The sequence below is a fragment of the Nestor notabilis genome, unplaced genomic scaffold, assembly GCF_000696875.1.
Source record: "Nestor notabilis isolate BGI_N333 unplaced genomic scaffold, ASM69687v1 scaffold4217, whole genome shotgun sequence".
In the NCBI taxonomy this organism is placed as follows: domain Eukaryota; kingdom Metazoa; phylum Chordata; class Aves; order Psittaciformes; family Psittacidae; genus Nestor; species Nestor notabilis.
Window position 1 is genome coordinate 23,754 of NW_009935915.1, and position 12,357 is coordinate 36,110.

Sequence of the window (12,357 nt, forward strand, 5' to 3'; positions counted from 1 at the left end):
TGAGTGGTGATTTCTCTTTCCTAGAATAACTGATATATTTAGACAAATAAACAGGAGGTGGGGTACATAATCCTTCTATCAGGTCTAAAGAAAAAGCTGTGTTACACATTGGTTACCATCAGCAACAGAACTTCTCAGTCTTTAGACAGTATGATTTACCTTAAACTCGTTTTACATGTATTCATGTTGGTACTTTCTTAGTATAAATGTATACTGAAGTCTTCTCTGTAACAGCTGAGGGGTTTTTCTGAGAGAAAATAATCATGCAGTGAGTAGGATTCTGGCATTTGTAAAGTATTCTCATAAGGCTCTGTATCTCACATAAAGCAGATGGGGTTACAGTATTCTTAAATCTCCTACATGTGAAGGAGTCTCAGATTCAAAATGTACCATTAAATCTGAGATCAGTGCATCAGTGGATGTAGAATCAGAATTCCTGACAGTACATTTAAAACTGGGAGGGGAAGACTCTATTGTAGTAATGTCATTTAAAATCCATTAGACTTAGGTTGATCTAGGAGAGCACTTGGTCTGAATTTCAGCGTTTGTATGTATAAACTAATCATCAGGGGCTTTTTGGTAGACTGCGGTTTTTGTAAATGAGTTGCAAAAGGGTAGGATATACTTGGTTTTAGGTAAAGAAAATTGATATAATTGGTTTTAGGTAAAGACAATCTTGAGCTTAAAAGAATGCTCAGAGGAGTGTTTTTCCCAGTGTCAGCCATCCCTGAGCTTCTAAAATGTCTGACAGAATATGTTGAACTTTCAGCAAGCACAGAGTTGTATGAAAAATATGTCTTGAAATCCTAATGTTCCTGTTAACCTGTTTTAGTTATTATTAATGTAAAAAGTTTAATCATAACTGAATTTCATCATAGGCCTTGTTGAAATGGGAACACTTGTTTAGTAAATCTCTTTCATTTTCATGTATAGAAAACTTTAATGAGCAGTGAATGTTCAACAGTTGCAAACTGTTGCACTTAATCTTCTTATAATGTACTTTCTGATTACATTTCACTTGTCATTTTATTTCTTATCATGCAACTCTCCAGATTGCTGGTGTCTTCACTGATCTTGTAGAATTTTTAGCAGACCTTGCTATTTTCCTATCTATGCCTTTCCTAGATTTCTTTTAAGTCCAGACCTTTGAGTCTCTGTTGGGAAACTTTATTTTGAAAAAATACCAAATCACACTGTTTTACTTTAGTAATTTACAAGAGTTTGTTGGGTTTGTTAGGGTTTTTTTAATCCCTTACAGATTTAATGACATTCGTTTGGTGGGGTAGGGAGTCTGTTGTCATAAACGTCTCAGGAATCAAGGAGGAATGATAATCCGCATACTTAACAAGTTCAGAGTGCTCTGAAAGATCTGTGACATCTAACTTGGTTTTATACCAAGTCTGATGCTGCTGTTCTGCTGTATTCTATCCAGCTGTCTGTTTCTTCTTGTTTCCATTCCTTTTGTTGGATAGAAATCGTAATTTACTGCTTCCTAACTGCTGGATTTCCCTTGGATCATCTCTGAAAAACTGCCAGGCACCTGTTCCTTTGATACCAGTGCTACTTTAGATGAAAGGTTATGCAGTACAGTTGGGCAGTTTCATACTTCAGAAGTTTTGGGTCTCCGTCATCTAGTTGCAGCAACTTAATTTGGTTTATCAGGATGGCCTTCTGTGCTGACACTTAAGTGAGAGACAGTTTCTCAAGTTTACCCTTTGCTCGGTGAGGGTGTAGTGTTGAGATCTTCTGTACCTTCTTTCAACAGCACTGTTTAACTATTCCATGTGTTCTTTGAATAGCTGATTGGTTTAATGTATATCATTTAGATGTTTGCTCTTCTTACCATGATGAGGTCTTCCTCTTGGGTAAGAACATACTACAGCAATGGTGAATCAGGACAAAGGTGGATCTGGCTAGTCCAGTACCCCTTTTTTTTGATAGGGGACATTAATAGATGTTCTTAGAAAATAAGAATGAGGAAAGAAGGTAGTGATGTGGTATTTTCCCACAATACTTTCCCAGCATCCTTTCTTCCTGTGTTCCCATGTACCTTGTAAAAAGAAATGGAACATCATGGAATCCCAGAATGGTTAGTGTTGTAAGGGACCTCTGGAAGTCATGCTGTCCAAGCCCCCTGCTCAGGGAGGGTCATCTAGAGCAGGCTGCCCAGGACTATATCCATATGGCTTCCGTGTATCTCCACAAGTGGAGAGTCCACAACCTCTCTCAGGCAGCCTGCAAAATAGATTAATTTTATAATGATACATTCGTTAAGCTAAAGAAGTCGTAGACTACCCATTTTTGAACAGGCTTCCCAAGACACTAGTGTGATCAATAAGTCTTAAGAGAAAAAGGTGTGCAAGTAAGTTTTTCCAAAGGGTTAAAATAATGGATTGCTTTAAATAGTTAAATAACTATTATTTTAAGGTTAAAATAATGGAGTCCAAGTAATAGACTATAAAAAACATCTTAAGTTTTTAATTTGAACTTTAAATTAAATTCGAATCTAATTTATAATATTGTAGTATAATTATAGATACAGTGAGACATAAATTCTATTACATGTTCAGCATAATAAAATTGCTGAGGATTTGACGAGACATGTCATCTAAATTAATAAGTTGTTCTACCCATCAAAGCAGCTCCTCATGTAAAACACTGCATCATGATTTAGTTGATATTTTCTTATACCCTGCAATTAATATTTTTTTAACCAGTGTTCTTGGATCTTTTTCAGGGTTCAGCTGATCCTTTAAACAGTGCATTCCACCTGACGTATAACATGGTATTGAACTTGCTTCGAGTAGAGGAAATTAACCCCGAATACATGTTAGAAAAATCCTTCTACCAGTTCCAACATTACAGAACTATTCCAGAAATAGTAGAAAGTAAGTATTACTCGGGAGAGTCAGTATAAAAGATGCTGCACTGTGAGACTGGGTAATTACACTTCATTACACTTGTAAGAGTTTATATCTGTGTAGTTCTTGTCTACTCTGTCAACAGTTGCCACTGCACCATTTGCTGTCATGTTACAGTTTCAGGAAGAGTAACATCCTCTTGTTCTTAGGACCTGTATTGATACGCACTGTCAGTCTATGAAAAGAGGTTCTCTCTCTGAGTCAGACAAGAGTGGTTGTCACATTGCTGAACTGTAGGACAGAAAGAAGGAAAAACAATTTAAAAATTCTTGTGGCTTGCTAGAGGTGCCAAGAAAAAGGGCCTTATTCATTTTTGATGTGCAGAACTTAGCTAAAAGAAACATAATTTTAATATCTCGTTACAATTTCTAAAAAGAACTCAGGCACACTGCTCAGTAGGAAAAAATATGTAATTAAAATACAAAGCAAAAATCAGAGAGTACTGAGAAATTATTTGCACTCCACTGAGTAACTAAATTTGAGCAATGATCTTTAAATAGTCTGTTTTCATGAGCCAAGCTTAGTTTCCAAAGATTTCAGCCAGTGTTTGAGAGTGAGGCCTCTTTCAAAACTTAACCCAGAAGAACCTTAAGAACCAAAAGGTAACTACTTCCTCAGCCATTGATGAATGAGCAGTTCATCTGTTCATTTGTTAATTGAATGTTAAGAGAGATTGTGTACATGTGCACGTAGCTTGGATAGACATGCAGAGAGGGGGGGTTGATTTCCCTTTGCAGTTTGTGTTAGTTTGCAGGTGCAGAGTTAAGACAGTAACAGTCAAATACAGTATGTATTTCCTGAGAACCTCTGTGATCCAATTGGCATGCCTGTATTTCCATTCTGGCATTCTGGTTTATCTAATTAAATAGAGAAACAGAGCTGAAGAGTATTTTTTGTATTTCTTGAACGTTTTTCGTTTAGACACCAAAGTGGGCATTAGAATGTTGTAATCACATCAGCTGCAGTTAAGAACACAATGAAGTTTAAAACAAGGAGGAAATTATGCCATGAGTGTGGATTGCTAGGTTTTTTCTTCAAAAAGTTGGCAGGTAAAAATAGGGAGTAACTCTCTGAGCTGTCTCTCAAGTCCCAGTGAAGTGGGATCTCTGAGTCACCCATATGCATTCAAACAGCATTGAAGAGGGTGAGTTGGTAGAGAGGAGAAAGAGATCTTTATAATGTGTCCTTTGTTTATATTTACTAGTGGTGTTACCCATGTGAGAGATTAAAGCATGTTGTTTACAATAGAAACTGATCCATCTAAATAAGGTGTGAAATGTTGGAGGGAGAAAATACTAATTTCCAGCTGATGAAATCAGAGCCTAGAGCAGGTTAGGAAGAACGTCTTCTAACAACTTCCCTCTTGTTGGAAGACATCTTGTTAGAAGATGCCTTTGAGCAATCTTGTTTTCAGAGGAGGAGGTAGAAGAAAGCTAGTGGGCATTGAATACCCTCCTACAATACTTGGAAGTTTTTTCTGGGGCTTGTGTACAACCCTAAATCAGTCATTCTTGGACAATTGGGAGTCTAGCCTTCTCTATTTTCTCAAGCTTGTTTATTTTAAATAAAAAATACTATTAGTATTTAATTTTCTATAAATAAAATTCAGTGGACACATTTATCGATATCTAGCTTTCCAGAGAATGGATTATTGTAAATAGAAAATAAGTACCAAAAATGATGACAAAATAGTGGTTATGTAGACCTGAAAGTGAAACATTGATTTCTAAATCTGTGAAGTTATTATTTCCATGAGATTTTACTTTTTATTGTAGGAGTGAATAAGTTGGAAGGACTATACAACAAAATAGTCATTCCCAATGAAGAAAATGTGGTCATATACTACAAAATCCGACAGCAGCTTGCAAAAATGAGTAGAGAGATTGAAGAATATGTTCACAAACCAAAGTACTGCCTGCCGTTTCTACAGCCAGGAAGACTGGTAAAGGTGATTTGATTTTTTTTGTGTGTTTTGTTTTTATTTCACATCTCTACCAATCCATGAAATTTTAAGGTTTCATTTGTGTCTGCTAGTTGACTGTCTTGAAAAACCATTTGCATCACACTAAGCAACAATTTTTACTTTCTTCATGTTTCTTTGTTAACAATCATGAGCAAATTTAAAAAAAAAAAAATACTGTTTTCATGATTAATAATAGTCCATGACTGCTGTTGTAAATATCAGAAATACAAAAAGATAGGCTTGCTGGGATGTGATTGTACATGGGTTATGTTACAGCATCTTCTAATATTTTCAGGTGAAGAACGAAGATGATGACTTTGGATGGGGAGTGGTCGTTAATTTCTCTAAGAAATCAAATGTTAAGGTAAAATATATGTTCTCTCTATTAGAAAAATATATACATTACTACTTTTTCTGAAAATACAGTAAAACTCCTATTTTCTTTGTAGTTTTCAAATGAAAAATAAATTCACCCCAAATTTCTGAAAATCTTAGGCCTTCCTGAGTGAGAATCTAAAGAAAAAACTCTGGAAGGTGGGACAAACTCTTAAGTCCCATGATTATTTTTTAACTTTTGGCATATTTATGGAGCAGATGTTTGCAAATGTTTTGTGTCTGGGATAAGTAGTTCAAAAGCACAATGGCACTACAGGCATTTCAAACTATTTAGTTTGTTTCTGATACTTCCCCAGCAGCCTTTCACTAAGCCCTTCATGGGAAAGATGCCAGGTTGTCTACTCTCAGAAAATGCATACGAGTTGTATGTGAGGGCTGAAAGCGTAGGGAGGCTGACGTTTGGCTCTACGTGGAAGGTTATCTTAAACTGAGAAATTACGTCTTGAGTCCTGAGTTAGTGCCTGAGATGTGGGATCACTTGTCCCTTGAGATGCTGTTGTAGAGTTGAGGGTTGGGAAGTTAAAAAGAGAACAAAACAATAGAAATGGGTTCAGGGAAATGTGGGAGAAAATACAGAGGGCAGTGACGCAATGGAAGCCAGATTTGTTTTTCCTTCCAGATAGTCATTTTTATAGTTGGTCTGTGCATAACCCCAGAGATGATGTTTTGGGCTCCCTTTCAGAAATGTTTTGACAGGCTACTCTGCTGGCCAAATTAAAACCTGAGTTTAAAGTGTATTTTTCTGTTGTAGCATTTGTCCTGTAACTTTGGCAGATGACCATTGGCATTAACTGCTAGGTCTAAATGAGAAGTTGTCTTTGTCAGGTTCTGGTGGTGTCTGTACATTTTGGTGCTTTTCTAATATATATTAATTAAAGAGGAAATGAGAAAAATGTGTGCATACAGAACTTACTAAAAAATATTTTGTTTTGGTTTTCCATCTTCCACTTGAAAGTCACTTTTATTTTTCAAGTTGGAAAACTGGACTGTTACTGCTATTGCTTAAACTTTTGCTTCTGGACTGCTTTTTTCATAGAGCCATATGAGCAGTGAAACAGATTCATCTCTTACCCTAGCCCTCTGTATAAAACTGCCAACTTCCGTGTCACTGGAGGCATTTATTCTATCTGTGTCATATTTTATTTGCACAGACATTTACCATCCGTGTCTGGCCTGTCTTACTGTTGTATAAAACCTTTAGGTTTGAACATTAGCTTTGAAACGATGGTGTGTTCTGCAGGAGATGGCTCTGGCTCCAACAGCACTTTTTTCATTATGTCATTCTAGCAGCTGGGTTGAATTTTTCCTTCCGAGTTCAGTGGAAAGAATGACAATAGGTGCTGAAAATTATGGAACAGGCTCAATGCTATGTAACTTCTGAAAACAGTACGAAAGACTAGTTTCTACGAGCAGAAGCAAAACAAATGACTTAAAGAAGCTGCCACTTACCCATTTTAATGTGTTTATTCCATGCGTTTTTGTCCTGGGCTACAGATGCATTTCCCCATTACTGTTTAATGTAGTAGTATACTTACTTAATATTGGAAATACATCACTCTTATGCCATGTCTTTAAACCTTAATTCACTTCTAAGCTGTGACAGATCTTTGGATTTGCTTTTAGAAATGATGTTGAATACAGTCTATTACTAGTTTTTCTTTAGTTGCAAATTTTTCTTCACTGTATCGTAGTTTCTGATGAAGTCCTTTTTCTAGTGAGGAATATATGTAATTAAGATTGGCAGCGTTGCAGTATGTGTGTATTTCACTGAGTAATTCTCTTTGCAATGTGGAAGCAAAAGCATGAGTCACTGCTAGTTATGTGCATTGTTAATTATATTTAGATGGTTTTGCAGCATAATTTCACAATGCAGTGTTCCACAAAGTTGTGAATGCAAACAGCACTTTATCCTGAATTACAGTACACCTAAATTTATTTCAAGCTGTGATGCTTACTACGTGTTGCACATTATAGTAGGTTGCAGAGTAACTATTTTTGAGAAAGAAATTTTATTTCTGCTAGATTGTCCCATCAGTATACTAGTTTTTTTTCCTGTGGTGTATGTAGTCCATATTGTCATCTGGTCCTTGATTCTAGATGTTTTTGTCTGTTCAAAGTTAATGATATTAAAATTTAAGATGCTGCAAATTGGATCTTCCCTATTTGGATTATTATAATCCTTGTATATTAAATTTATGTACTTACCCATTCATGTTTATTTATAATGTTTACTGCATAAACATAATTTTCAGTGCTGTGTCATGGTCATGGAATTTTTAGTGGGTCCAATGTTACTGATCTGGAAATCTGAATTTATCTGTGCCGCATTTCTGGATTTGCAGATATGATCAGCTGTCTTACCTGGTTTTGTTTCCAGTTACATGAAGTAATAGATGATTCAGGGCAAATCTAAAATCCTTGGAATGCAACCCAATCATTCAGTATTCTGCCGAGGAGGAGGACAGAATGTTATCCTTGAAGCATGTGAATCAATGCAAAATAAATCAAAGGGATCATTTAAAGCTGATATGATAGAGATGTCTGTGACTAACAAATTTTTACTGGGTGTCTTAGTCTCATTTTGCATATAAAAACATGTCTGTTCCTGTTCAAGTGTTTAATATCTGAAATACTGTAGGAAATCCATTGAAGGGAACAGTACACGTTCAAAAAGCAGTTCTAGATTACTGCTGGAAGCCACGTCTGGTCAGCATTATCTAAAAGCCATTGGTATATGTAAACTAACAGCAAATGTTAATGACATTTATACTCTTGCTTTATTAATAGGTTTACAATCAAGTTACTGATAAAAAGTTTTTTCCTCTCACGATTTTCTAGGCATTTCAATGCTAGCATTTTCTGTTGCATATATGCACAGTTTAGTCTCTTCTTCATTCAAGTCAGCATTAAGCTTTCTGTGGCTTTGTCTGGACACTGATTTGGTACATGTGGATATTATTTTAAAATTATAATTCAGAGAACAGCAATGGTGTGGGTCTTGTACATTGCTGTGAGTGCTCTCTGCAAATGTGGCATAGAACTCAGAAACGGCTTCTTCCTCAGCAAGTTAACTGCATTTCTGGAAGAAATTATATATCTTGTAGAACAGAATAGCCCTGTTTTTTCTGTTAAGTTTACTATGGCAGTTTCTCTCAGTACTTCTGAGAATCACTTAGAAATGCTAGCTGGCTCCACCCTGCTTTAGATGCAGAGAAAAAAAAAACATTATGATGTAGGTTTGTAATGAAAATACTGCCCAGTAAAACTGAACTGAGTTAACACAGGATTTTGAAAGGGCTCTGTCTTGCATTTGGAAACAGGGAAGCTTGCACATACTATTTTAAAAGATGATGTCTGCCTTCAGTGTTAGGCCTATAACTTACTCAGTCTCATAACAATATTTGTTTGTAGTAGGAGTGTATTTGACCAACCTTAGCACACACTGATCTAGTCAAGTAAGTAACATTGGTTTTTATAAAGCAGTGTGTAAGAAAGGCTATGGCTTTGTGAACAGTAGTCTTTAACCACCGCATCTGCATGTTTGTGTTCTTTAAATGGAGTTCAGATGTTACATGTGGAGTTTGAGCTGTATAAAGGTATGGTCTGCAAGATGCAGCTTCATCTGCAGATACAAGCTGTAATGCTTGAGAGTTTTTTCTGAGGTCTTTATAGTGATAAAAAGCTGAACTTGCAAACCTACAAATGGAACAGATCCCTCTACTTCTGTTTCTTGGGGGGGGGGGAAAAGACAAGGTTCAGTACTCCTAGCATGATGTAAATATTTCACATTACAGTTGTGAAATAGTTGGCTTACATTTAAAGAGCTATGTCTAGAAGAAGACAGAAGCTCCTGAAACTGCAAGTAGAATTTAGGCTACACTGGCAAGGGAGAATGGGGAAGGGGTAATTTTTTCAAGTGTGTTTTTCTCTGTGAGGGATCTTTCAGACAATACTGATTCAGTAGTTTTTAGAACATGCTGCATCACTGAGCTGATACTCTGTGACAAGCACTAGCTCATTTCATACCTTTAATGATGAATAAATCATGCCTTTTCCTTAAGTTCTTCCTGGTATTTTAAAATAACTGATAATGGACCTGTTTTTTCTGTGCCCTCCACAGCCAAATTCTGGTGAATTGGACTCGTTATATGTAGTTGAAGTGCTACTGTACTGCAGCAAAGACAGTTTGAAAAATTCTGCTACTGAGTCCGCAAAGCCAGTCAGTCTTGATCAGAAAGGAGAGATGCAGGTTTGTTACACGTTTATGCTCAATAGTTTCATATAAATGTTCTCAAACATTCTGTTTCCAAAGCATTTTCAAACTGTGGTGAAAGAGGGGCTGATGTATTAAGGAAGAGAAAGGGGCTGAACACCTTACTCTGCTTTCTTGAACAGTTGCTGAAGAACTAACTTTCAAATGTGAACAAAATACTTGAGTGGGCTTGTTACCCTGTAAGAAGTGCTCTGAAAAGTGCTTGCTATGTGTTCAATATTTCAAATCAGTACATAAAAGATGATAGCAGTAAGGTAAACAAAGTTATGAAAATTATCTACATGTGTGAACAAATCTGCAAATAACCAAGTGTTTATTAGCTGGTTTCTTTTCTTGCATATTTGTGCAGGAGTTTGTGGGTAATATGCACTTGTTCTACTAGATCTGAGAATTTAGTGAGAATTTTTATAATCCTTGAGTAATAAATTTATTGATGCCATTTGGCAGATACTTTTCTTAGCAGTTTCTTCTGCCTCTGGGAACACAATTCTTTATTTATTTCTATTTTTCAGACCCCTTCAGCTCTGTGAGCCTATCTCATTCTAAAATAAAATTGAATTTTTTAGTGAAAGCATTGCATTATTTAAATTGAAACCCTATTTCGGGTCAGAGACAGTTTTTTAATTTTTCTTCTTTTTTTTTTTTCTTCTTTTTTACTTTTTTCCCCTTTTATTCACCTCTCCCCCCCCACAAGTCAGTTTAAAGCTTGAGATACAGCATGGAATCTTTATGGTGTCTTCATTGTTTGATACTTGCCTGTATGTATTTGCCAACTTGATGTTCTCTGTTGTTAGCATTCCTAGTTTAGTATCTGACAATAACTTGTCTGGTTTGGATCATAACAGGTATTCCTGTAGGTAAGAGACAAGGTAATAGAAAAACTGAACTTCTTTCCCCGCTTGTAGCCTCTCCCCGGATTTAACTGAATACTGAATTTTCCCATTTGGACAAACTCACTTTTCTTCTTTATAATACTTTAGTACCCACATTTCCCGCTTTGTGATATTCCTTTTTCCACTGCTGTGTCCTTGTATACTTAGGTTTTGTTTTCCTTTGTAAGGTTTTGCTATGTAACAGTAATAATAAATACATTTTTTCAGGGATGCATCAGTTACTGCCTTCTCTTTTACAGGTTGTTCCTATTTTGGTACATCTTGTCGCAGCTATCAGCAGTGTCCGACTTTACATACCGAAAGACCTGCGGCCTGTTGACAACAGACAAAGTGTGCTAAAATCTATACAAGTAAGTTCCACTAGGCTGTGTAAGCTCTCTGCTCAGATTAGTAAGGTACTCTTGGACCCAAGACAACTTGTTCTAAAGAAATTTGTCTAAAGCTTGTCATATCTTCACCCTTATTCTTGAAAGGGCTTGGAAGCCACCATGTATGTCAGTTGTTTCCTCTTGTCAACAGTCATTTTAAACTGGTTTTGAAAACTGCTGGAAGATCACATAAAAAACTTCCACTACTTCCTTCTGTGTCTCTGTAGTTGTGCCAGCTGATTTATAAGAGTGTAGCTTATTTTATTGTTCCTAATCCTAGAAAAAAAAGTACCTTTTTCCTTCCAGGAAGTACAGAAGCGATTTCCCGATGGAGTACCATTACTAGACCCTATTGATGACATGGGCATCAAAGATCAAGGACTGAAAAAAATAATCCAAAAAGTAGAGGCATTTGAGCATAGGATGTATTCACATCCTCTTCACAATGATCCCAACTTGGAAACCATATACAAACTTTGTGAAAAAAAAGCACAGGTAAAAATATAAAACAGAACCCTCTATCTATATTTAGCTGAAGAGAGAGAAACCAATACTTCCCTTCCCACTTGCTATATTTTATTTTTTTTTTTACAAAGCCCAAATAATCCTTTTTTAATGAAGAAGACCAAATAATCCTTTTAAAATTAACAAACCCAAATAATCCTTTTTAACTACACTAAAATAAATTAATCTCACTAACAAACTGGCTGAGTCAGTGGTATGCCCATGATTGATACATCTGAAAAGAAAACCCTTCAGAAAAGGCATGAGGGATTAGAAGGTTACAGAGGTGCCACTAGAGTCTTTTTCACTAAATAGGCCTAGCACAATACAGTGTAGGTCAGGTCTTCACAGGTAATTGAAACCGAACTTTTTTAATATGCCTGTGCAGAGCTAAAATGAATTGATGAGGCTTATCAGCTTGGGGAGTGTACCGTACTAATCGTGGTGGTGCTGCTTCCTGAGCCGACTCCCACACTGGAAGCAATACACTTACTAACTTTGTACAGAGTTGAACCTTGCTAAACTGAAACTGGTTGTGCACAAAAACAGCTGTAATGTTTTTATGCTGCTCTAGAAAACAGGTTCTCCAGGAGTCACTTCACAGAAGCGAGGTGGTTCTGGTGTGGGCAGCTCAAAAGTTGCATGTGGTAAGACCTGACGGACCAAGCAGTGTTCTGCAAAGGTGTCTGCACTGTACAGCCAGCTGTGAGAACGTTGACAGTGACTGTGACAAACAAGATGACACTGGAGAAGCTCTAGTAGCCGGACATAATGCCTTTCGGTTGCATTTGATTGGACCATTGATTAGCTCAGATTTAGCACAGATTTATTTTTTTTAAAAATTTGTTTTAAATTTCCAAATCTCCATCTCAGTGGAGTTGGATGAGTCACTGTCAACTACTGTGTCCATATACCATCATGCTGAGGCCCTGATGTAAATTACACGATCTCTTTAGGACAGTTGTGACTGTTAAACCAGGATCATGTCATTTTTCTCCACCCCCCCTTTTCCCTCACTTCCCTCCTCCTCCTCATCCCC

The 12,357-nt window shown here is 36.6% G+C and overlaps 1 protein-coding gene across 1 annotated transcript in view; it reads left to right on the top strand.

The window, feature by feature from the left end:
* The window catches only part of SKIV2L2 (superkiller viralicidic activity 2-like 2 (S. cerevisiae)), a 43,695-nt gene that overhangs the window by 23,551 nt on the left and 7,787 nt on the right, over window positions 1-12,357 (top strand). The window contains exons 16-21 of the mRNA XM_010018053.1: window positions 2,738-2,888; window positions 4,697-4,869; window positions 5,180-5,248; window positions 9,401-9,529; window positions 10,686-10,796; window positions 11,121-11,308. Of these exons, the coding sequence (XP_010016355.1) occupies window positions 2,738-2,888; window positions 4,697-4,869; window positions 5,180-5,248; window positions 9,401-9,529; window positions 10,686-10,796; window positions 11,121-11,308 (821 nt within the window). The remainder of the gene's footprint in view (window positions 1-2,737; window positions 2,889-4,696; window positions 4,870-5,179; window positions 5,249-9,400; window positions 9,530-10,685; window positions 10,797-11,120; window positions 11,309-12,357) is intronic.